The 26,482-nt window shown below is 41.9% G+C and overlaps 1 protein-coding gene across 1 annotated transcript in view; it reads left to right on the forward strand.

The window, feature by feature from the left end:
• The window catches only part of LOC109910096 (AF4/FMR2 family member 2-like), a 171,903-nt gene extending 150,365 nt beyond the window's left edge, over positions 1–21,538 (forward strand). Inside the window, exons 10-21 of the mRNA XM_031798063.1 lie at positions 2,499–2,658; positions 3,869–4,987; positions 5,356–5,471; positions 8,098–8,374; positions 8,863–8,999; positions 9,377–9,440; positions 10,568–10,704; positions 11,113–11,184; positions 12,475–12,568; positions 12,911–12,951; positions 14,279–14,508; positions 15,563–21,538. Coding sequence (XP_031653923.1) covers positions 2,499–2,658; positions 3,869–4,987; positions 5,356–5,471; positions 8,098–8,374; positions 8,863–8,999; positions 9,377–9,440; positions 10,568–10,704; positions 11,113–11,184; positions 12,475–12,568; positions 12,911–12,951; positions 14,279–14,508; positions 15,563–15,684 — 2,569 coding nt within the window. The 3' untranslated portion in view covers positions 15,685–21,538. The remainder of the gene's footprint in view (positions 1–2,498; positions 2,659–3,868; positions 4,988–5,355; positions 5,472–8,097; positions 8,375–8,862; positions 9,000–9,376; positions 9,441–10,567; positions 10,705–11,112; positions 11,185–12,474; positions 12,569–12,910; positions 12,952–14,278; positions 14,509–15,562) is intronic.
• Positions 21,539–26,482: the final 4,944 nt, after the last annotated feature.

Consider the following 26,482-nt stretch of genomic DNA (forward strand, 5'->3'; position numbering starts at 1 on the left):
CAGGGCCTGTTAGCAGGTCAGAGGTTAGCGGGGGTAGACTGAGGTGAACACGCTGAAAGCAGACAGCAGCCATTGTTCTCCCGCCCCTTATTTTCCCACATGATTCTGTCATCTGTCAGCCCAGGCTCACCTCCATCAAGTGGAAGAAAGGAAATTAAGTGACCTTACCCCGCTGCCATTCTTCACTCTGAAATAGAACATTAGAGCTTCCTTTTCATGAACTATTTGCATGCACAAGCACCACTTGGAGAGGCTGAGTGGTGAAAGAATGTCTCCTAGAGGTCTATTTTAAACACTTTAATGGCACCTAGGATAGTAATTACATCTCTTCTTCCAGAGAATGAGTTGGACAACACTTGGGTATTGGAAAAAGCCACAGTAGTTTTACTACATAAAACGTATTTTGAATGTAGAAAAAGAGGGCAATCTTATAATTCCTATAACAATTTATTGTAAACAGTTACGTACAGTCGAGACAAGTACTCCGTCGATCTGTCAATGGTTGCCAAATCATTTCAGGTATGAGTTATCTCAGAGTGTTGTGTGTATATGGATGGTTATTTGCTGTTGGCTTGTTCCAGTGCTGGCTCTGTTTGTGCTGACACCATTCTCAGCAAATGAAGGAGAGATCACACAGACAGACAGGCAGTGTTGCTCCCAAGAGCCTATTTGGCTTGGCCTTGGACTCATGAGCAGAGCAAGGACAAGATGCCATGTGTGCTACTGCTGTGCCATCCTACTGGCAGCGTGCAGTGGCGGGCACTGCCAGGGCAGGCCATAGGAGCACCATGCCACACGACGTTACCCACAGGGTCTTCCTCTATATTTAATCATTAACCTGACCTGACTGTGAGCCTCAGAGTCCACTGGTCCTGCTTTCTCTAGCCTTGTACTGTAATCCAGCTTTGGAACCAAACTGCCACTAGGCAAGCCCTGGGGGCAGGGAAGCTAGTGACTCCTCTAAGGACCTGACCTGGCTCAGACAAGCTGGACATGTTAGCAAAAGGCTATTGGTCCATGGCACAGATTTTGGGTTAAGTGTGGTCATTTAACACATGGCTCTTTTTCACTGCAGAGTTTCGTGCCACCGCTATGTCCCCGAGCTGATCTCCAAGCTGTCTTGGTCATGCGGCCGTATGACCCCTCACCCTGTCACAGAAAAACACAGTCATCAAGGGGGTGTTGACAGAAAAGACCCACATCGTTACCCATCATGTTTAATTTCTACGGTCCTGTCCAGTGTATCTCCGGTCCTATCATATAACCATGCTTTGGATGGAGTGTCTTTAGAGGGCTTCAGTAGTGTAGTGTGTCTTTTATTGTGTTATAAAGCTTAGGCCTTTGAGGATCCAATATCTGAACCAGTAGCGTGGCAGAGAAGGTTGAAAGAGTGTGGAAGAATAAGTACGTAGGTGGTGAGAAAGCAAACTGCCTCCTTAAGGCATTTATTGTCAACCGCTAGAGCTGTTACTTTCTCCAGCAGTAAAGTACAGTACGCCCCTGCAACATCTTTAGCGAGTCTAGTGTTGACACTTTCAACAGGGAGAATAAATTGCTTAATTATAAAAGCATTATGTCAATTTCCTTTGTTCTGCAGTTATCTGTTGTGTTTAATGAAAGTGGAAGGGTTTATTTTTTACTCGGATGTCAGATACATTATTCTCTGAATAACATTTTGCCCTAGTACAACACGGAGAGAGGGAGAGAGAGAGAGAGAGAGAGAGAGAGAGAGGGAGAGAGAGGGAGGGAGAGAGAGAGAGAGAGAGAGAGAGAGAGAAACGAGAGAGTGCTTGTGCGTGCATGTGTGTGTTAATATGTTTATAGTATTGTGTATATTAGTGAACCTCTGTTTACAAATCTTTACAGTGGTTTTCATGTTGTGACTGGATGTGTGTGTTGATGGAGTCAGCCTGGTTTATGCTGCTCTGCCTGCATCTCAGGGCTGGATGGAGGGAGAGAGGGATAGAGAGAGGCAGATGGCGCTGTGTGATTGATGGGGCTGTCTCCTGCTGTCTGCAGTCTGTGTGGATCTGGGAGTCATGTCAATGACAGGTGGACTCATCTCGTCCAACTCTGTGTCGCCGCTGAGGGAGCCAGTGCCGCCGCGGAGTGCTGAGCAGAGAGAGCACGGGGCCGGGTGTGTGGCTGGCGCCGAACATGAGGCAGAGCACAAGGCTGCTCTTAGCAAAACGATGACAAAAGAAAGCTGCGTCACAGCGCATCAGTGCATTACTCACTCCAGTGGAATGAGATCAGTCCGGGGTCACAGAGGGCTAGGTAGTGCTGCCGGAATATGCGGCTGGATGAGAACAGCTAAAGTAAAGATTAATCTATCACACAATCTATGTTTATGTATAATATATAAAAGCTCCTTCTTTTTCTCTAAATATTTTTCTTTATATTTTCTCTCTCTCTCTCTTTCTGTCTCTCTCACACACTCTCTCTCTTTCTGTCTCTCTCGCTCTCTCTCTCTCTCGGTCTCTCTCTCTGCTACCCAGCATCCCTGTGGCCACGTCTCGGACCACTGACCCGGGCCTCTCCAGCGGTGCCTCGGGCAGCTCCAGCGAATCAGAGAGCAGCTCCGAGTCAGACTCCGATAGCGAGAGCAGCTCCAGTGACAGCGAGTGTAACGGGGCCTCCCGGACCGCCACCCCAGAGGTACAACACAATCACTCCTTACTATACTCTACCAACCAAGCATAGTCAGAATAAAACTAACTGTGCTATCAACCAATACTCAACCAGTGTTATGCCAAAGAGGGAAACATTATTATTTTAGGCTCCAGAAAGACACAATATTACACTAATACCATCTAATATCACTAAAACAACATTTTGATCAAGGGGAGAAAACTTCCCATCTACTCTAATATCCACGTAATTTTGCTAGGATTAAACTAGCAGACTTTCTTGTTTTAGTCCAACACTGTAGAGACTTGCATGACAGCTAAAGCAGCTATAGCACCAGGCACAGTTGTATTCCACAGAGGGGCAGTCTGTTTGACCCGGGTAAATATTTACCACAGTGCATCTGGGCACCCTCTACAGACCATGTGACTTCCTGTCCACCAGGGAACAGCCAATGGGAATAGCCAGGAGGACCAGGAAACGGCCCTGTCTGTCTTTAGGGAAGTCTATTTCCCTCTCAAAGTGCACTCTACTGATGGTTTACTAAAAACTTCCGGGAGGGCCCAGGAGTTTTCCAGCAGGCATGTTAGAATGTTAATGTAGTATTGCTGCAGGTGCTTTTAACTCCAAAATCCCCCTGCCCAGAACAGCTTAAATCCACCACCCCAACTGATGGGATGTAAAGGCTGGGGCTTTCACAGATGAAATAGTGTGGAAGATTAAATTTTATGAATGCTTGCATCAGACTGGAGAGTGTATGTGTTAGCCCCAGCTTTACACTCAGTGGTTTTAATGCTTCATTCCTTCGTCAATTCATTTCCAGCACTTCCTTTCCGAATGATTTGCTATCATTTAGGAGATCATTCAAGACAGTCTTTATGATTTCGTATGAGAGATTTATACTTGTCTAGGGGCATAATGGTAGAAAACAAACGATGTGAGATAGCATGGTTGATGAAAACATGGCACTCAGAGACTGCCGAATGGCGCAAGGAAATTATGGGAGAGCTCTACTCAGTCATTCATGAGTTTATGAGAGCCTATTTTAATGGCCGCTTCATCACAAAATGTTGTCATTGGTTTGCGGGTGTCATAATATAACTCTGAAGAGACAATTGAGTTATCACATTTTACTTTCATGAGTCAACACAGTGTTTTATGAAGCTACGTAGTCTACTATCAAACCAAACTTGGAACTAACTGTATATTCTTTGTCCTTTCTGCTTTTCTTCTCTCACAGCCTGAACCTCCATCAACAAACAAATGGCAGCTGGATAAGTGGCTGAACAAAGTGACCCCACACAACAAAGCACTTATCAATACCCATCCAGAGAGAGAGAGCCATGGGCTCAGCAGCTCCCAGACTGACCACAACCAACAGGCCCCTGAGGGCCAGGGCCCGGCCCCAGGGAAGAGCAAGCCTGGCCCTGCCGCCCTGCTGGCCCCGACCGACCCCAAGGAACGGGCCCTCCTCAGCCCCATCAGAGAGAAGGCAAAGCCTAAGACTGGACCAAAAGTCTCAGAGGGCAAGGGTTCAAAGGCCAAATCCCCAGCCGTGGTGGCGGTGGAGCCAGCCCCAGCCAGGCGCAGCTTGGGGAAGAAACAGCCGAAGAAAGTGGAGCGCTCGTCCAGCCTGGAGGAACACACCTCCTGGTCCAAGCCCATCAACCCCACCATCAGCACTACTTCCAAGGAGAAGGACCCTCCATCCCTCCTGGAGCAGCCCAAGTCCAGGACCAAGAGCACCAGTGGGAAGACTGCCCCTAGGAAGGAGCCTCGCACCACCACTACAATTACTCCAGCTCCTCCTCCCCTGGCCCCAGTCCTGGAAAAGAAGAAGCACAGGGGGCCCAGCAAGATCATCCCCAAGTCCAAGGAGTTCATCGAGACGGAGTCTTCGTCATCTGAGTGCCATTCTGAACCAGAGGAGCTGGTCAAGATCCATAACCCTCCCTGTCCAGGACCCAGCAGTCTGCAGACTCTCAAAGCAGCCAAGGACTGCAACAGCAATATCCTGACTGTCAGTAGCCTTACCAGCACCTGCAGCTCTTCCATATCCATCCCAGACCCTGGGGCCATGGACCTCCTAGGGGACCCCCTCTTTTCCTCCGTCCCCATCGTCCAGAACAAACTGCTGTCCCCTCTCAGGGACTTTGAGGACATCAAGTCACTGTGGGTGAAGATCGAGCTGAGCTTCCTGTCTAAGATTCCAGGGCAGGACCCCCCTGAGCCCCCTTCTGTGAAAGTTGAGCCCCGGGAACCACTTGAACCCAGCATTAAGCACAGACGACAGTCCCCCGCCAGTCTTCAGTCTACCCCTGTTGAGAAACCACCTAGCAAGGCCAAGAGGAAACACAAGGCAAGCACAGAATCTTTCTCACTCTTTTTTCTCTATTGGTACTGGCTGGTATTGGTTTATAGGATAATGGTTAGAGTGTGTCAATGGAGGAGCAGTGAGAAACGTGTTCAATGTTCAATTTGGGCCGGAAACTAAAAGGTTGCTGGATCGAATCCCTGCGCTGACAAGGTGAACATCTGTCGTTCTGCCCCTGAGCAAGGCAGTTAACCCACTGTTGCAAAGACGTGGATGTCGATTAAGGCAGCATTTCTCAGATTCAGAGGTGTTGGGTTAAATGCGGAAGACACATTTCAGTTGAATGCATTCTGACTAGGTGTCCCCCTTTCCCTTTCAATGCTGACTGAGCTGTTTGTTTCTGTGTTCCTCAGATGGACCATTGTGACGCTGTCGGCGGAAGCAAGAAGTTACGGTTGGAGAAAGACTCCTTGCTTCTTCCCCCATGCATCTCACCGATACACAACCACAAGAACATTAGCACAAAAGAGTAAGTGTCGCCAAACCACTCACAGCAGTACTTACTTACACATCACTATGGTTACTGGATGAGAAAAGGAATGTGTAGAGCATCATGTTATGTAAGTGTTTAGAGGCATGTACATAGTCATTATGGGTGTCAGTAGTGCAGTGGGGGAAAAAGTACCCAATTGTCATACTTGAGTAAAAGTGAAAATACCTTAATAGAACATGACTCAAGTACAAGTGAAAGTCACCCGTTAAAATGCTACTTAAGTCTAAACGATTTGGTTTTAAATAACTAAATGTAAACATATCAATAATTTCAAATTGCTTATATTAAGCAAAACAAACAGCACAATTGTCTTATTTTTGTATTATTTACAGATAGCCAGGGGCACACTCCAACACTCAAATGAAGCCTTTGTGTTTTGTGAGACCGCCAGATCAGAGGCAGTAGGGATGACCAGGGATGTTCTCTTGATAAGTGCGTGAATTGGACCATTTTCCTGTCCTGCTAAGAAGACACTTTTGGGTGTCAGGGAAAATGCATGGAGTGAAAAGTACATAATTTTCTTTAGGAATGTAGTGAAGTAAAAGTAAAAGTAGTCAAAAAATATAAAAAGTCAAATAAAGTACATATACCCCCCAAAAATACTTAAGTGTTACTTTAAAGTATTTTTACTTAATAAGTACTTTACACCACTGCCACAGTGTAATTACAGGCTGTTATATTTCCTAAGTGTATGGTAGTACTATATGTGTTGTGAATGGCTACATCCTCAGGCAAGGTCCAACCAGTGTAGATCCTCCTCGGAGAGCAGGCTGTGACATACAGGAGAAGTGAGGTTGCTACACTACACATTTATCTTTTAGCTATTGCTAGCTCTCTCTACGGTGTCCTGTGTCCGACAGCATTAAGGTAACGTGACACTGACAAGAGAGCTAATGCTAATTTTAGATATTCAATTAGCGCTGCAGAGACCTACTGCTCGATGAAGGGATGCTGGTGACATGGGTCAGGGGGTTGAGCAGAATGAGTCTGGAGGACGGAGTGTCCACTGAACTTCACCACTAATCACTACACATATCTTTAATATGATTACCTGAGCTATGATATATGAGCTGGCACGGGTATCTAGTGCAGAAATGCTGAACCCTTTGGTCTGGGCTGAAATATGACCTGCCTAGTAGCCTTTAAATCAGCCGAATTTAGACAGCCTCAAAGCAAATCTTCACCCTTTTAATCAGATTGGCCTCAAAATGAGCAGAACCCCGGTCGGTCCATTTATGGCATTAATAAAAAGCATCTTTGCTCAGATTGGAGAGTAAAGATGCTTTTTATTAATGCTGTAAACGGACCGACCGGGATTCTGCTCATTTTCAGGCCCATAAAACAAGACAAAATATGCTGCTGTTCAAAATAACCTGAGGAACATAATCCTAATGAGGTTTTCTGACTGCATTTTCCCTGTTAGTGCTTTAGGCGCTCTTGTGCTAGCTAAGCATTTTTTTTCTCGTATATCAAATCCCCATGAGTTTAGGGAAAGGGAGGCGAAATAATCTATTGTTGCAAACAATGTGAGAAATATAGTAGCAGCGGGAGGCGAGGTTTCTCGCTACTACTGTACGTCCTTGGTGGTTCTTAAAGTCCTTATTGACTTTGAGGAAGGGAAAGTATTCAAGGCAACTTCTCCACCTGCCTCTTATCTGTTAACATAGAGAACACTATTGTTAACAGAAGCCCCATGTGGGCACACACAGCTATACCGAGAGAACCCACCTGGATACAGACTGCAGTCTGCTGTGTTCCCCTGTGAGGGCCCAGGCTCCTGGAGCAGGAGTGGATATTAGAAGGACTGTACATCTAGGCAGAAGTGCTTTCTGTCATAACAAACTGCCTTTCCACTGCCTGATCAATCAATATTTTGACCCGTCAGTGCACTACAGGGCTATTTGTAGGCCTATTTCTGGGCTGCGCCCTTAGAGTGTCAGAGGCACTGGGGGGGGGGGGGGGGTTGGGGTATGAAAGAGTTCTATGGTTTTATACTTTCTTTTTTTATATTTTTTACCCAAAACCAAGTGGAAATGATATGTTGAAGTTATATTAAATATCATTGATCTGCTCACGTACTGTTTTTATTGTAATTGAAGTCTCCAAGATGCGTTACCACCGTAACCTTCGATAATAAAAGCCAACTGATGGTGAAAGTACCGACTCCATGCCTTAGCACTAATGCTGCGTTTGATTTAGTCTTATAATAAAAACAGAAATAATCACTCATTCTAACAAACAGAATATTCTGGGTTTTTTGTGAGCCCTGGACATAATGTCTGTACTTCACAATTTTTTTTACAAATGCCTTAAACAGTCAAGTCATTTCTAAATTATTTTCATCCATCTACCACTTTGATGACATTGGACATGAGATTTGCTGGCATTTCAAAGGCTGTGAGAACTTGCTGTCTCTCTCCAGTATTGTAGTGAATAACATGGGATGACAGCAACAGAGAGAGGGAGCAGGCCCAGCAATGTTCTTCTTTTATATCCGTTTCGATAACAGTTTATTTAAAGGGTGTCTACATACGGATGCCATAACACTTCATGAACCACACGTAAGCATTTCATAAATGTTCCTGTATGTGTCTTTGCCCAGCTCTCTGAGGAAACAGCCCAGGAAGAGAGAGGAGAAGCGAGAGCTGCTGCCTCCCCTGCTTTCTCCGCTCTCCGACGAACCCCCTATACGCCAGCGCAGGACCAGCGAGTGTTCCTCCTTCAGCCAGGAGGGCGGTGCTAGCAGCGCCACCAGCACCTTATTGCTACCCACCCTCAGCTGCTCTCTGCCCAACTTCTCCTCCTCATCCTCCTCTTCCTCACACAAGCACCGCAGCAAAGGAGAGAGCAAATCCTTCTCACGTTCCAAGACAAGCAGTGTAAGTAGGGGACAGCTGATCATGATGAAACTAGCAAAAATGTATACTGTCGTATTGCTATAAACTGTCGTATTGCTATCATTAATTAATAATTTTGGGGTTTATTGTTTTTTTGGATGGTTTATTATTTTAAAGTATGATTATTTGGCATCCGCTCTCGTTTGCTAATAAAATGTGTCTTCTATCATTTGTTGCGTAGAGAAGTTGGTAGATGAGGCTGTTGCTGCAGATTATTTCTTTGCTCCAGCAACTACCACTATTTCCTGTGTTTTTGCAAATCTAATGACCCTTTGGAGGGATTTCAAAACAGCCTTGAAGAGAAGAAAATGGATCCCACGTGCGGAATATGTTTAAAGCCAGGACATAGAAATAATACACGGTCACAACGTAGTAACAGCAGTCCAAATCACCAGGATGAATCATTACAGTATTATTAGACCTACTGCTGGATGCTAATTATCATATTAATTGGCCCTGCCATCTCACAGGAGGAAGATACCCATAGCAAGCCGTCTGGCAGTTTCCATGGCAACGGTCAGTCCGATTCTGACGTTTGGTCCAACCCGTCATCTCTGTCCATGGACCACATGGAGCCTAGAAGGCCCAAGCTAACGTTCAATAACACGTATGTATGAGTAACTAACTAACTTTACCAAACACTTCAAAAACACCAATCCCCCCCCCCCCCCCCCCCCCGATGCACAGCCAGAATTTAATGTCATGATGCATGTACTAATGTAAGTCTCAAACATGATTAAAATGTCACCGCATGTTGAAGCAGTTGTGGGATGTGATTACAGAGTTATGTTCCTCTATGTGTATAATTCAAAAGGAAACACATTGAACATGTGGAGGACAACTACAACATGAACATGAACAACTGCAATCCAGGCAGCACCGTTAGACAAAGTGGCAAACACATTGTTCTGTCAACTGATCTGTTTTGTATTTCTAACATACTTGTAAGACTAACCAAAGTCTCACTGTGATTGTTGTCCACAGAGTTCACAACGCAGACTACTGCATGCAAGAAGCCAAGAAACTAAAGCACAAAGCAGATGCACTGGTAAGCTGCTGTTTTCTTACAGTTTAAAACAGCACCTGAAAATGTATTAAAAACATTTAATTCAGCATTTACTTTGATAGAGATACATTGCACAAACTAAATTGTTCTTCTTCCTGAGATTGTATTTTGTCTTGAGCCAGGCAATAAACACACCCTGTTTTAGTCAGTCACATGACATCACAAATATGAATAGCCACAGAGACCTGTGTGATAATACCATTAGCAAATACATGCCAACGTGCCATTAGCAAGCAGCAGCTCTTACTGAGCCTATTAAGTATTCCTGCTGAATAGCTCTTATTAACAGACAGACACTGGTCTTAGCTGAAGAATGCTAGTAGGTGTGCAGAGGATAGAGTAGAGCCCTTGTTGAGACCTGTAGTCTTTTCTAAGTGAGGATGTGTGATCTATCACAAAAGGAGCTCTTACACACCTCTTCAATGTCCTCAAAGAGGGGCTTGGGCCTAGGCGACGGGCGTGATTTACCAACACACTCATAGGGCCCTAATAATTGGATTCCAGCAATTATCTCCCCAGACATTGTCCTTTATCGAAAGTTACATCCACTTGGGCATAAATCTGATCTGCGAGGTAAAGCCAGCCATGAATAGAAAGTGAAGGGAATTGATTGCCCTTGTTACATGACTGTAATCGTTGAGCTGTAATGAATCTTCCACCAGCCCGGTCGTATGTGGTAAAAGGGGCTTACTTAAAATGGATAGAACCTGCTTGAGAGGTGCTTTCAGTGGAGAGTGCTGTGTAAATCTATTTTATTTTACACTCATGTGCATTTATGAGTCATATGCCTATTATTTGTTGTCTGCACTTTGGGTTTGTAATTTGGCTCTGTGTGCATATATATATATATATATATATATATATATATATATATATATATATATATATACTTTTTTTTCTCCAGAAAATAGAAAAATATCAAAAGAATGTTCCCCGAACATTAATGTGACATTGTTATTTTTCCTTCTGATTAAATCTGCTTATTATCTGTTTTCACGAGAGCTTTGAAGCTTTGAAAAATGATTCAAAATGAGGAGAATCATTTGTGGCCATGTAGTGTTGTGAACCTAATGCTGATCTTGTTCAAAGTTTCCATTGTTTCTTCACAGATGGAGAAGTTTGGCAAAGCCATTAACTACGCTGATGGGGCGCTGTCGTTCATCGAGTGTGGCAACGCCATGGAGCGGGATCCGCTGGAGGCCAAGTCTCCATACACTATGTACTCTGAGACGGTTGAACTCATCAGGTCTGTGTCCCCACCAATGTGCCTCTCCCTCCCGCCCCCGCTCAGGCCAGGTATCCCCACCTGCCCTCAGTGACAATGAGCATCATTATGTCCATCGCTAATCCAGTCTACCCCACAAGTCAAGGCAATTAGCGGCGCTCATTTTATTAATGGCAGTGAAAATGAAAATAGATGGACCTTGTAGCTCATCATTCTACCCAGGGATTCATGCATGGCTGATTGAAATCTTTTCTTCAAAAACTATTAGACACAGAAAATGACACAAGGCCGGTCGTTCTATGGAACGTCCCCTGGCTTTATGGATATTGAGTCATGCTCCTTTTTTGTTATTTGGATTGAAATGAATGAATTATGAAAAGGAAGAATATTTGAAAATGATCTATTTTTTTGTCTGTTCTGCTTTTGAAGGTATGCCATGAGGTTAAAGAACTTTACAAGTCACTCAGCAACTGTAGCCGAGAAGAAATTAGCTGTGTTGTGGTGAGTTTTCTTTTCGCTCTGCTGTGTGTGTGTGTGTGTGTGTGTGTGTGTGTGTGTGTGTGTGTGTGTGTGTGTGTGTGTGTGTGTGTGTGTGTGTGTGTGTGTGTGTGTGTGTGTGTGTGTGTGCGTGTGTGTCTGATGACTGAATGGTGGTTGAAGGAGACCTAACATTGCACTGATGGATGTGATGACGGACTACAAAATCTAGCCTGTGTGGGCATTTGGGTTGATTTCAGAAAATCCAGCCGGCTTCCAACCCCGTTAGATGCTCAATCCGCCGCTTCACTCAAACACAATTTAAATCTCCACTCAGCCATCACTCCCCGACAATCGGATGGATATTGAAGGGAGCTTTAAAACACTGCTAAAGCACTTAATCAGCTTAAAGTGGATCATTATTCTTGTATTTCATTAAGCTATTAAGGGATAATGAAAGATTTCCTGGCGGCAGGCAGCAGACTACAAACATATACAGTTCGCCACACTGCTACAGGGGCGATGAAGGGAATCTATATGCTGCCTGTCATATGGATTGTATAATCTGAGCAGAATGTTATGGTTAGAATGTTATGGTTAGACTCTCAGACTTAGCAGTGCAGACAGTGATGAGCGTAGGAGTGAGATTCCCAGGTCATATTTCCTGTTAGTACACCATTCAGACATCATTAGGGATTATTTTCAAATATTTGACACTGGCTGACATGATCCATCCATTTATAATCTGTTGTAGAGGGCAAAGTGTGCGTGCGTGTGTGCGTGCGTGCGTATGAGCGCGTGTGTGTGCGCTCGCGCATGTACGTACTGTACATACTGATGTGGTTTAGAATAGGTGAAACAAGGAAGCGGTGTACTGCAGTGATGGCTTATTAATGCCTGAGTGTTAGTGTCATGTCATGGGGTGGTGCATATGTCCAAAGCATCTGGTGTCTGGCGTGCAGCACACTGTTGAAAGGTCAGCCCCCCCCCCCCATGGCCCTGAGGCTGGATCTGCAGACCAAAGGTCCCTGGCAGGGAAGCTACTGGGATCTGATTGCTAGGCTGCAGCCTCTGTTTTCTAGCCTTTATTTTCAAGCTATTAGAGAGATAGAGTTTGATGACAACAAGATTATTTAGTCATGCATCATGGATATGCAAAGTTAATTAGTTAGAAAACACTTTTTCCTTATTGTTATTCTTTTATTATCTTCTTGTGCTTAATGTTCATAAGTAATATGTAATGTTGTCAATGCTAGATACACGGTATAAGATCCAGTATTTCATGTTAATGTTATTGTTTTCTTAACTCCATAGCAATCGCTGTTTATCCCTCCTGTACTTGAGAATGTTCAAATTGAAGAAGGACCATGCAGTAAAGTATTCCCGTTCCCTAATGGAGTATTTCAAGGTAACTAACGCTAACTTCTAATTCTAACATCTAGGAGTAGAAGAAGGACAGTAGCCAAATAAGATTTCTAAATGTAATATATATTTGTTTTGAGTTGTGTATACTCATTAGTTCTGCATGTTGGTTATTAAAAGCCATACATTGTTTTCCAATTAGTGTGCAAATGAACTGTATCAATGATTTACATACATTGTTTGTGTTTAAGCCTGTTTTAATTAATTATCTTGCATATTATTCTAGAGGAGCTTTTTGAGTTGCATTAATAGATTTTCTAAGCTATGCAATATGTTTGTGTAGTAGAGCTGCAAAATATCATGCTCTCACAAAACTCTTCCATTCCAGAAAAGTTCCCAAGCACCTTCGCCATGGGGAGCCAATGGAAAGTGAGTAACATTTCACCTCAGTCATCTCATGTTGCATCACAATCCTTTCTTTATATGAGATCTTTCCCAGAACAGAACAATGTATGTGCCTACTCCTGGCCAAGCAACAAGCTAATCCTCTCAGATGGTGACTGCTTTGTTCAGACAATGGCCACAACAGACAGAGCCTCTGTCACTGTGACTTCCAGCTTCTAGCACATCACACTGGTGGCATGAGATGAGCTCACTGCTTCACTATTTTTCTGGATGCTCCATGGCAACTGAACCTAGCTGATCCACCCTGTACGTTTGGGTTTGGGTTCGTAGCTTACCATGGCGCTACCGTGGGGCTCGTCAGTGTGTCTGGGAGTTGGCGGTGAGCCATCCTCTGTGTGTGACTGTGAGCTCCTTTAGCCTGTCATTTCCAGGGCTGGGATCTAGCCCTCAGCCACAGCACTGACCGGCCCTGCTGTTCTGCTGTGAGATGAGCTGTCAGAAGCAATTAGCCTCAGATCCTACTGGCTCATAGGACTCCTGCAGTCACCTCCAGTTCACCATGGTCACATTAGCCACAAACTGGCCTTCTTAATCCGCTTGGGTTAGCTCCGCTACCTGCTGCAACTGTAATCAACATTAGATTCCACTATGCTCTGGCCTCTTTTCCCACAGTTTGTTTGTTCTGTCCTTGACAATCATGAATCTTTTTTCCCCTTATTTTCTTTTTTTCCTCAAGGGTTTATTTATTTGAGGAAAAGACTCAACCTGCTAGAGAGGGAGCCGAGAGAGGCAAGCTGTTGACAGGGAACATAATTTAACTTCACGGGGCGAGCGCCTTTCAATTTAGTGCTGAATTACAGGACCTGGAGCCTGATTGTTTGGGTTTGGCACTAAAAGACTGATAAATATGTCCTCTGATTGATGGCTGAAGCAGGCTGACAGAAAATCAAGCCGTGATTGTCAAGCTGAGAAAATCCCCAGTTTGCTGCTCATACAGTTCAAATCAGCATTAGTGATTTAGCCTGACGAAGAGTGATTTAGCCTGACGAAATAACATGTATTGGCTAAATGTAAACCTACCCAGTTCAAATCTCCCTGATCAGTCTCCCTGGGTCAGAAAGCTAAGAAGGGAAAAAAATATTTTTCTCTCATGTGATTCACTTTCTAATGAAGACATGGCACCAATGAATGTCTCGATGACGTGGGGATGGAGGTCTTGTTTAGTTTATATTTATTTATCTTTTATATTAAATTTTATTTGTGTGTGTACAGTACAGTATTATCTCTGTGGCAGTGCCCTGAACTTTCCCCTCTAACCCCTGACTCCTGTATTGTCTCTCTGCCTTCCCAGGAGCACAGGCACCCCGTCGCCCCTGTCTCTGAGTCCCTCCCCAGTTAGTTCGGTGAGCAGCAGTACGGGCCCTGGCCTTGTGGGCTCCTGTCCCTCCGGTGCCTCCAGCAACGTGGCCATCCCCCAGCGCATCCATCATATGGCCGCTAGCCACGTCAACATCACCAACAACATCCTCCGCAGCTACGAGCACTGGGACACGGCAGAGAAGCTCGCCACAGAGAGCCAAGGTACTAGAGACTGGACACAACACAGCTTCTCTCTGTTTTAGAACAGGATGTTTGGATTGGGGCTGTAGTATTAGCAGCAATAGCATATTGTGTATAGTAGGTAGCATAAATTGTACTGTTGTAATCGTAGCAGATGTATCTGTAATAGTTTCATACAACGGTGACCTCACTTTTGATATGCTGTCCTATATTTTTCTTAATTACATGCATCTCCATTCATGTTCAACCTTTTTTTCATTGTACATACATTGTAATTATTCTTAACTGTTAGGACCCAAGTCCAGTCCGATCCTTTCATCACCCTCCGGATGGTCTCTTCATTTACTAATGTATTCTGCATTATTTTGAATTAGATGTGGAGAATAGATGGACCCTTTATATTTACTGTCATCAGTGAGTGAATGTAGAGAGAGAGAGACCGCCAGAGTTGTTGAGGACCCCCCCCCCCCCCTCTCTGACTGTGTGCATGGAGGGTTTGATGTGTCGTGTCTCTGTCATTTCCCATCCGTTATCTGAGCCTAGCTGATTAAAGGGACATGTTACGTGGTTGTGTGAGTCGAGAGCTCTCTCTCTCTCGCAGCCTCAGAAGTACCCCATTAGAAGTTGATCTGACCCTCTCCTCCTCTCTGTCGACACTCATAACGGGCTCAATTAGAGTCTGTTGGATGGTGCCTTTGGTGGAAATGAGACAGGAATTGGCAGTTATGACACCATAAAGCCTAGGTGGGCCTTTCAGCAAAATACTGATCACCAGAGCTGTTACTTTTAGGATTGAGCCATTCCAGGACTCAGTCACTCACTGTTTATTAGGAGGAAAGGGAGGAATGGACAACAGACTGCATAAATGTGAGCCTTCGTTATGCTATTACACTTGTCAGTCTTTGTCTTACACTCTCACACTCTCACACTCTCACACACACACACACACACACACACACACACACACACACACACACACACACACACACACACACACACACACACACACACACACACACACACACACACACACACTCTCTCATTCACCCTGTTTCCCCTTCATTTCCTTCTACAGAGTTCTTTCAGGAGCTGGACTCGACGATGGAACCATTGAGCCAACACAGCAGCATGACAGAACTGGTGCGCTACATACGCCAAGGACTGCACTGGCTACGGATAGAGGCCCACATGTTATAGTGCTGCTGGAACTAGAACTGAACTGTCTGCCACTGTATGTCTGTCTGTCTGTCTGTCTCACACATCCATCACTACCTCTACCAGCCAGCAACCCCCAGCAACCCCCAGTCTCCAGCCATCTGACTCCAGCCCCAAGGGCCCCCACCACACTCTGCCAGCCAGAAAGCCCCACTGACTGTCAACTCTTAGTGGTCAGAGGTCATCATGATGAGGTCATCATCAGCTCTACTGCACAGTCTGTCTCTCTGCTCCCTCAATACAAAGTTGACATTTCTGTTGGCTGTGGAAAGAAAACAGTGAAATCCAAACCCCAAAGTGAATGGAAGGACAGTCCCACCTAAGACCTGGGGATTGTCTCCAAAGCATGCCAATAGAAGAGAAGGATCTGTGTGGAGAAGTATGGTGGTTGTTTTGGTTGTTTTCTGCCAGATCAAGCCATGTGATTTCCCTGTTGTTGTTTTGATCACCACTAAAGGTCCTCTCAGAATGCCTGGAGCGTTGTTCACAGTTCACACCTCCATTCCAACAGGCAGATTTCTCATGAAGTTATAAGTGGTATCAACTATTTTTATTGTTTTGTTTTTGTCAATGCCTTGATGAACTGGCCGACAGAAGCCAGTTGGAAAAGTCTCTCTTTACTACTATCTGATAGTGGTGTTTATTTATGATCCATCAAACCTCAGTCTCACGTCAGATAATAAATACAGCAACAGTTCGTCAATGTCTACCCATAAGTCCCAGTGGAACAACAAATACTTTGAAATAATTCCATGACTTGTTGCTCATTGGAAATGAACAACAAATAATCAAATTCAATCTGCCACCTCAAGCAATTTCTCTAGTTGTGTTGGGATTTGCATAATAATGTAGTCAACTAAAGCAGATCTGATAACAACTGATCTGGATCGTGTCTTTTAGCCCTAGAGGTTGGTGGTATCTATGTGTTTTTTTGGGGGGGGGTTGATGTCATTTTTGTACCTACAGTAATAAGAGGCCGGATTTATTCCAAAGCAGCACTGATTTTCCATGGGTCTAAGGGAACGGGGAAGACAAAGTGATGCACCACATGAGACTGTGTTTAAATTCATATGAATTGTGTAATCACTGTTACAGCACCACCACAAACAGTGTACGCCACAATGGGTCCAGTAACGCTACAGAGGACCTTTACATTGTCTTTTCGATGTCTACAATAACTGCTGTGTTGTATATTGCAACTCTTTTGGTATTAAATGTTGGTTCAGTTGTGCATGTCCACAGAGAGGTGTAGAGTTTTAAAGCATTATCCATAGTAACACTTCTTACGTGTTATGTGCATAGTTGTACATTTGATCGTCCTAGATTTAAACTTGGCTTGATGGACATACTGTATGCCATCTATATGAGATACAGGCAGTTTTCCTAAGGAGGAAGTTTGATGGTTGGTTTGTTGTTTGTTTTTATTTGGATGTGATGTGAGAGAATGAACTGAAGCGAAGTGTGTGTGTTGCACTGTGCAGAGATGATTTGGGGATGGATTCTCTATTGCTGGGTGTCAATTCCAAATCGTTCTCTCTATAGCACAGTCCATACAGTGTGTTTCAGTAGACCATATCTCCATGGCTATGTGTGAAATATGATTTTCACTATGATAAAACAAAGTGCCTCCGTATCCGGTGAAAATGATTAAGAGTCTATATTGAAGAACAAGAATGAATCTAAATGATTTTTCCATACCATATTGGTATATTAGATTTTTCATAAAACCACAATTTATTCATGTACTTTTTACTGGCAAGTATGATACCAAGTTTGGCTTTAAAATTGCAAATGTGTGACTTACATGTATCAAATTTTTAACTCAGTTACTGTTTAGAGGATGCTGAACAGGATGTTCAAAACCGCTTAAACATGTAAATGTTTAATGTGACTTACTGTGATCACCTAGAATCAATAGATTAACACTCCAACCCATTTACAGCAATAGCTGGATGATAGCGCTAATTGTGTTTATTATCGTGTTACTTAGAACAAGAGCAGAATCAAGAGACAAATGCACTTAATTCACGTTCAGTGTTTCTGGCATTTAGAATGATGTTTGGAGTTTTTATCACTTGATTTTAGGCCAAATTAAAGTGTTTTGGAATGTCACAAGAAAAGACTGAACAAATTATTGATAAAACAAAAATCACTTGATGTTGATCCATTAACTGTCTTATTTAGATTTAATGTCATTCAGTGTTGTTTTATGGAACAGTGTTGTAGCCTACATGCTATTGTAACCTCACAAACAGTGCTCATTCAATTCCAAATCTATTTTAAAGCTGTAGGATGCCACACCATATGGTAATAGCAATATCTACACCAGTCTTAATGTAACTAAATTAATTGAGAAATATGAAAGCGAACCTAACAACTTAAACTTTCATTGTACTGTATCTGAAGTGCATTTTTTCATTTAGCCTTTTGCAACAACTTGTGATAATAATCTCATAACTATCAGTCAATGTTGAGTTGGGGGAAAATGAAGCATGTGCATAATTTTTTATGCAAATGATCCCATTTTCTCCTCCAGTCCAAATTAGCCAACTGTCTTTGCCCCTATGAGGGAAGCAGTTTGTACACTTCCAGTGGCTTTTCCCAGCTGTTCCTATTCACGCTAGAGACAGGCCATTCTGTCAGGGAAATCTGTGGCCCTTTGGCAGCTAGTCAAAAGCACCAAGCAGCACTGGCTCTCTGTTCTCTCTCTCTTTCTCTCTCTCCCTCTCTCCCTCTCTCTCTCTCATCCATCATCTGATATAAACAACCAGCTCCATACTCAGCCCCAGTCTGGCACCGAAGAGGAGCAGCTAATGTTTTGCATTCATTCCACAATGAGGAAAGGCTGAATCAAATTGGCTTATGCCTACCAGGGAGAACAGAATCAGTTTTTGTTTTAAATATGCGGTTTTATGTCTAAAACAAGGAAATCGTGAAACGTTGAATGAGGTGCCATCTGGACTGGCAGTGTTTACAAGCCAATTTATGGTGTGACCTAGTCTTTTGTTTGGTAAAACCAGGTGATGATGATAACATATCAGGAAGGAATTACTCATTAAATGAGTCCCTAATTGGCTTGTTTTTATATTGCTGCTACTAATGTTGATATTTCCTAGATAGATTTATGAATACAGGAAGTTTCATTTTAAAATGAATACTTCTAGAGAATTTTATTGAAAATAGCATACAAATCTTTGACGCATTGCAGAGTAAACAAAAATATGTAAACTATACTAGCTAGAGTAGGTACAGTACGAAGTGCAGCTCACCTTCTGCGTCTTCTCAGTTTAAAGCCTGAACAGTATTTATTACAATCAGGCACTACTTAAAAGCAGAATCAATAAGAGTTATGCCCTCATGCAGTGTTAATGTTCAAAGGATGTTTTCCTAGGTTCACTGCAATTAACTCCAATGCAAACACATCAGGCTCATCTAAGGTAGAGACAAGGAAGGGATGTCAGCACAGTGGGAGTCAAAACCAACCATTTCTGCTATCAAACTCATTATTATTATTATTATTATTATACCTAGAAGAAATCTGACAGACTATCAACACAATATTATTGTGTTACAAATTGTTGTATATTTATCATGTTCTTAATCATAATTTCTTCTCTTTTTTTTTTAAACCTGCTTTTTTTTCCTGGAGTAAGTGAGTACAACACTAAGCCTTATAGCTTGGCTGAAGTCTGTCATTTTGGTGTTTTTGTTATCTCTTGTTCAATTGTTCCACTACATTGAAAACAAGTATTGGGAACAATTATCTCCAATTAAAGGAAAATTCCACACAAAAACTATCTTTTGGTATTTGTTTCAATAACACATTGTTGTTATAGTCCCAAAAGGTTTTGCTTGTCAGCAATCAAGTTTTTTAAAGATATATAACTTTAGAAATACAGTTTTACAGCCGGCGTAATGCGTTTTACAGCCGGCGTAACGCGTTTTACAGCCGGCGTAACGCGTTTTACATCACATAATGCAAAACGCAGCATCATATAATGGAAAAGGTTTATGGGTGGAGTTTTCCTTTAACATTGTCTCAGCTGGAAGCATTCTGATCGCTCTGCAAATGAAGCCCTTGTAAATAACACTTAGGGAACACAATGCACCGCACCATGTTAGTCAATTAACGACCGTATGACTCCATGTTGATTCATATTCAGTGAATATTGTGTCACATTTAATATGACTGATACAACTTGGACCGGGTTCTCATAACACATGAACATACCTATTAGCGGAATAATTTAGTGTAATTGGTTTGTAATCTAAATGGCTTGTGTCTGTGACAGCAAACCATTGCCAGTCACTTGGTGTCACTAACAATAGTGCATGTTGACCTTCGGTCACCAGAAGTGGTGGTTATGCAAATTGAAGTCAACAGTCGGTATATGTAGCTTCATTCGACTATATGTCAAACCCTTCATTCAGCTTGTTGTTGTCTTAAAGCAGTAGCAGACATGCGTTAGGGAAAATGAAGAACAGTCATCCATAGATCCCTTTGCTGTTTATATCTGTACAGAATGATGAGGTGCTTTATGATTTATGTCCTCCGGTAAAGGATTGTACCATATGGAATATATATTACTTATTTTGACTGCCCAAAGCTGACAAAAATGCATTGGAAATCCATTGCCTTGATATGAGTGTATTGCTGACCAGTGACATCTTACCACCCCTTAACCTATGATCTTTTGGTAGTCTGTCCTGTGTGACCTTGGCATTTCAGTCATTCCAATGTCACCTGGAGTGTCATTTCTCTGTTTCCTCCTCCACTTTGTTTTGCAAAGAGAGACAACATATAAACGAATGTACAGTTTCAGTCAACAACAGAAAAAAGGCATTTACTTATCATGGCTGTGCTTCCTACTTGCTTAAATAGATGAACTACAATTTACAGCCATTTATTAACCAAATGGGATACACATTTGAAGAAAAATAATGTGCTTTTGATACAATTGTATTTCTGAAAGTATTATTGCAATTCTGTAACATTGTGATGTTGCAGATGGACAAATTTATTGTGAAAAGTAGAGCGATTTCCCAAAGATCAGTTCCCTATGTTCAAGCCTTAGAGATAAACTGCTCAATTACTTTAAACAACATGTTTTTCAGATATGGAACAATCACTGTCAGTTCTGGAAACATTTCAGTCAGATCCATTTTAACTGTGAAATGCAGCATTGTTACATTAATATAAATCCTTCACAGTGTTCTAAAAGCAATTAATTTATAAAACAGTTAGCAATGTGGATACCATAAATTAGCCCAATGACATACTGTTCCTCAAGGCTCAAGCTTTATATAATACTTAAATGCTACCTATTCCCTAAACGATGTACAATGTTGGTCAGACATCAGGGAAGAACAGGGTTACCATTCCAAGTAAATAGCCTTTTCTCTCACTGACGTTTTGTCGACAGTTTAAAGATGGACAATGTTGTATTTTTCTCTCACTGACGTTTTGTCAACAGTTTAAAGATGGACAATGTTGTAAACAGAAAATTCAAAGACAGAAGTTGTCTTAGTTCAGGCATGCTGTAGTTTTTAGTTTGTTATTTTTTGTACAGAGCAGGGTAACTGTTATGCTATGGATTTATTAACGTATAGTTGTAAGGATTCATTAAAAATGGGTTATGTATCAAAGAAACTTCCTGCCTGGTTAGCTTTGTATTTCAAATGTGTTGCACAAGTTCTGCCATTTTTTATTATTATTTTTGCCTATTGTATTTTATAATAAAATTGTTTTCTGTAATGATCAAACATTTAAATGATAGTTATGTTGTTTTTAAATGTTTAATGTCTGAAAAAAATTGAATAAAAATGGTATGAACCGGTGAAATTGTTCCTCTCCTGTTTCCAATCACTTTTCTGGTTATACCATTATCAAGTATCTGATTAATTTAATTGGGGAATGCACATTACATCAGAGTTGCCTTGAGTAAAATCCTGATTCGTTGGCATCTCGTTCTAATGATTGCATCCCTTCATTTAACGACTTGTGAGAATTATCATTAGTCTCCTTAGAATTGTAATATTACAATAAAATTGTTATAACTAGCTAGCTATGTATTTAGGATTTACCATTTATTCCCCAAACTAATGTCAGTATAGTAAATTATATATTTTAACAACAAACTTTATATAATCTGCTTTATAATCAAGGCCATCATCATCATGAGGGGAAACACACAGTCATCTGAGATGTGAGATAGTACAGTAACAGTCCTGTCACACCAGTCTACTGACTGCCATCACAACATTAACACAACATTATCTCTTTCTCTCCACAGTCAACGCCATCATCAGATTCCCACAACAGACACAAGGATTAGAGAAACGGGACAGGAATATGATTAGAGGAGAGGTGAACTTAACTCACACATTCACAGGGGGACATGCAATTGTATCTGTATCTCCCTGTATGATAAATCCCCTGTAATCAGCAGCATTACACTGGTTCTCATCTGAATTAGCCTGTGGTGGGAGTTACTGGTCCTCTCATTACAGTGCATTCTTTATGGAACTAATGGCTTCGTATTTATTCATTGCAGGAACAATTTGCATGCTCCAGCACACCTTATTAATTTAAGAGGATCCTGATGCATTGGAAGGCAGTGGCTTCTTTAAAGTGTTTACAAAGGGCAAATGGAAGTATTTTTGTGTGGGGACAGGAATCCCACCTGCTAAATAATTTCCCAAATGAGGAGTCAAAAAGGCTTCTATTTACTGACTCTAAGCATTTAATGTGTCTGTGGCACCGAGCCAGCCTGCTGACAGTAAGATTTATTGATTTAATTGCTTAAGGTAACCATGCAATAAAATCATCTCAAAGATACATTTCCATGCATTGCTCACCACAAGGTAATGTTTCAACTGCTACAGCTATATATCTGCAAGTTACCATTGCAAATTCACAAGTCAAAGCATCTCATTAATCTGGTGACTGATTTTTTTTCTCTGCGGGAAATTCAGGAGGAACTGGCTACATGTTAAATGACAGGTTGTATATATAAGTAGACTGCTTAATACAAATGCATGCCAAGCCAACTAAAAAAGGGTCTGTTTTTCCAAGGAAAATGTATGGGCCATGCTACAGGCCACACATGACACTATAAGCACTGGCATTAATCCAAAGGAACAGTTGTTTTTTCCTCCCACACATTGAAAATTGTACACTCAAAGTAATAAGTACTGTATATTGCTCTTCCTCTTCAAAATTACCTTTTGGGTAACCCATTTTCAAACAGAATATATTTTCTAGATACCTCCATGGAATCGTAAACACAGATTGTGTGTTGATTAAAAGCATTTAACAGATAACATTAAGGAAAATCCACTTCCACTCACTGACAATATATTTTCAAAGTGGTCATTTAAAAATATTGCTTTCCTCAATCTCTTCATTTATTAAAATGCAGGGATGTGAGATTTCCTATTCACATTCATTTACAGCACAGCAGTGCTGACTTGAGTATGTTTAGCACTTAATTGAATGATTCTTGATTAAACTCCGTGCCTGGTGAGAACAGCACAGCACATCACATTGCACTGCTCTGTAATTGGCTTGCTTGTTAGATTCCACCTGCTTTAGATGCACAGACGGCTCCAATTCATTTATTACATCTTGGTTTCACATGCAGTTCATAGCCAGGCAATCAGTCTGATTGTTAAGGCATTCTCTATCCACGTGGCTTTGTCTTTGTCTAAAAAAGCTAGTTTGTACAGTATCTCTCCCGAAAGATCAAATTATATCAACAGTAGGCTTGCTTTGCCACTCATGTGGGAAGAGACTATGCCCATGTACGTAAATATGTGTATAAATCTAGGCGGTAAATCTCTCATCCCAACTCCACCATTCACCATAAAGCTCAAACTGTCATTCACCTGCTCAGTCATGTGAAATAAGTCATTAAAACATGATGTAATCTTGATAGATGTGAAAGCATGAATCAGTGAGCATTTATCTGTCAGATTATTCCTCTGCCTTTATGATGATCTCCTGCTGAAAGGTTTTTTGATTAAACATTTCATTCACATTCTTTGGTTTTACATGCAGATCAGACAAAATAATCCTATTTTCTTCTTGCTTCTCCGAGACCTGGTAATGACAGTTTACCAAAATTATTCCTCCCCACTAGGCAAAAACTGGTTGAATAATTTCAACAACAGAAATCGATCTGATGACGTTGATGACGTCTGATCAACGTGGAAATCTGATTAGATTGATTCGATTTGAAAAAAAATCATCAACTTAAGGGCATTTGTTGTTGATTTTACATTGAGTTCACGTTAGTTGACATCTCAACAAAATATAAATCAAAACTAGATGCTGAACTGACATCTGTGCCTAGTGGGTCATTCCTTACTCTGCCTTCATGGGATTACCAGGAGGTTTGGTAACAAAGACCTGTTATTCTGATAGACACAGACTTCATGAGGTTGGCTCCCTCTGACACTCAACACATGTGGCCTCTGGCCCAGCTTTATTTGACAGCCGGTCATGGTCCAGAGAAAATGTAATATTCAGTACTGGTTAGATAGAAAGTTTTTTAAATCTCTCTCTCTCTCTATAGATATATAGTTTATTTTATTGTGCTGATGAAATGCCATCTAAACAGTTGTGGACAGACTAATTTTAGGTTAAGGATTTCCTTCAGTATATTGTATATTTAGTAGAGATATTCTCTGACATAAATTTCATAAACTACTACTATCCTCATCATAATGAAAAGCAGCAGCGAGCAATTTACAATTTGGAGAGCCCTGAAATTGGCCCTGTTGTTCACTTCTGGATTCCAATTATTTTCATTAAAAGGCCATTTGAGAAATAATTCCCCAATGATGGAGTTTGCCCAATCGGATTGTGAGTGTTCTCCTGGCTGACGTGTGGAGCAGCCCTGCTGAGGCACAGCTTGTCAGCAGGAAATATTTCCATGTGGGCCAGTGACAGTGTGTCTGTCTGTCAGGAGCAGCCTCAGTCATCATAGATCAATGCACACAGGCAGCCCCACTCTCGGATGTGGCAATAGTCTGGCTTTTATTACGCCTGGTACTTGACAAAGAACAGCTTTCTCCCCCCCAAGAAATCACAGCCTGCCTTATTTGAAAATATCTGTTGGGCTACCCAAGGTTATAATAAGAATGTATTTTCTCTTTCCCCTGGCAGATTGGAGGGAAGCTGATGATGTACGAGCCATCAGCCGTTATTTATTTGCCAAACTGTTCCAGATGTGGAGCCATCATTTATCTGCTGACAAATCAAACCTGCCGCCTGCCCTCTAATGTGACTCTGTGCACCAGCAGACCTCCTCACTGATCCAGTCTACACCCCCATGCAGTAGACAGACTCCTTGATCCACTCTAGTCTACACCACCACCCGACTACAGATCTGAAGTCTTTAGGCAGGTTGAAACATTATGTTTCACTATCTTAATTTCAATATGTTTTTTTGTTGTTGTCGTGGTTGTATATAGAGAGTTGGTGGTTTTGTTTAGTCTACAACATTTTGTGAAATCAGACCAAAGGTATGCGTACTTCATTTTGGGACTACAGTACTATGCACTTTCATTGATATGATTAAAGGAAGCAGATACTGTTTCTCCCCAGACAGGTGACATGAGGTGATGTTAAAGTGAGATGTCCAGTGTGCTGATCAGTTAATTAATTGATTGATTAATTGACCCTTTTGTTATGAGACACAGGAAGCACAGTGAACCCCGTGGACCAGACCCATCATCCGTGCTCTAACCATAGTTTCATGTCCACACCCTGGCTCAACCTTAACTCTAGCCATAACCCTAGTTTCAACTAAGTGGAGCAGCCAAAGGCTCTCTCTCTCTCCCCCTTTCTCTCTCTGGCAGGCTAAAGGACCCTCAGAGCTGATTAGGGGGGCTCTCTTTCAAGACACCTCTCTCTGTCTGTTTCCTGCTCTCGACGGCTGGGAGCCATACAGATGATTATTTTAGGATACATTTGAAATATTTAAAATTGGCCAAATAATGTATAACATTTGATTTATTTAACACATTTTCAATACATTCCAATATATATTACGGAATGTATTTAAAATGTATATACAGTATATAAATGTATGTCAAATGTATATTAGAATATATGCAAAATGCATTGTAAAATGTGTTTAATGTATTTCAAAATACTTTCCAAAATACATTTTAAAAAGTATTTTAGAATATATTTTCACATGTATTTAACACTATAATTATATCGAAAAATTGTATTGCTAATGTTTTGTCAAATACACTGAGTATACAAAACATTAAGAACTCCTTCCCTGGGCATCCAGCAATGGCGAAGCTCTAACAAGAGGCGTCTGCATAGCGTCCTTGAACTTTCAAACATTTTTACATGGTTTACCTTAATAGTTAATAGTGAGTTGGAAGTTGAAATATTTTATCGCCAAAACAAAAGATGCCCAATATGTCAAAGCCTCAGACGAGGAATGGAAAAATTCCCCCCCTCTGACAGTCCTTCTTCGGCCTCAGCAGATGCTAGCTCGGAAGAAGGACCAGCATGGTTAAGAATGTCTAGATGGCTAGCGCGATAATGACTGGTGAGGTAAAGTTGGATCATAGCTAATGTTGGCTGCGCTATTTAGTCAGCTAGCTAAGTTTACAAGGGTGTGACTATCTACAACCACACTATGCCAGGTAGTTACATTTTTGCTGTCCAGGTCCAGTCGGGTTTGGTCAAATAGTTATGTGACTTTTGACTGGGTTTCAAGGCTAACTATGTTGTGGCCACTGCCTGTTCACCCCG

The sequence above is a fragment of the Oncorhynchus kisutch genome, linkage group LG19 (assembly GCF_002021735.2).
Source record: "Oncorhynchus kisutch isolate 150728-3 linkage group LG19, Okis_V2, whole genome shotgun sequence".
In the NCBI taxonomy this organism is placed as follows: domain Eukaryota; kingdom Metazoa; phylum Chordata; class Actinopteri; order Salmoniformes; family Salmonidae; genus Oncorhynchus; species Oncorhynchus kisutch.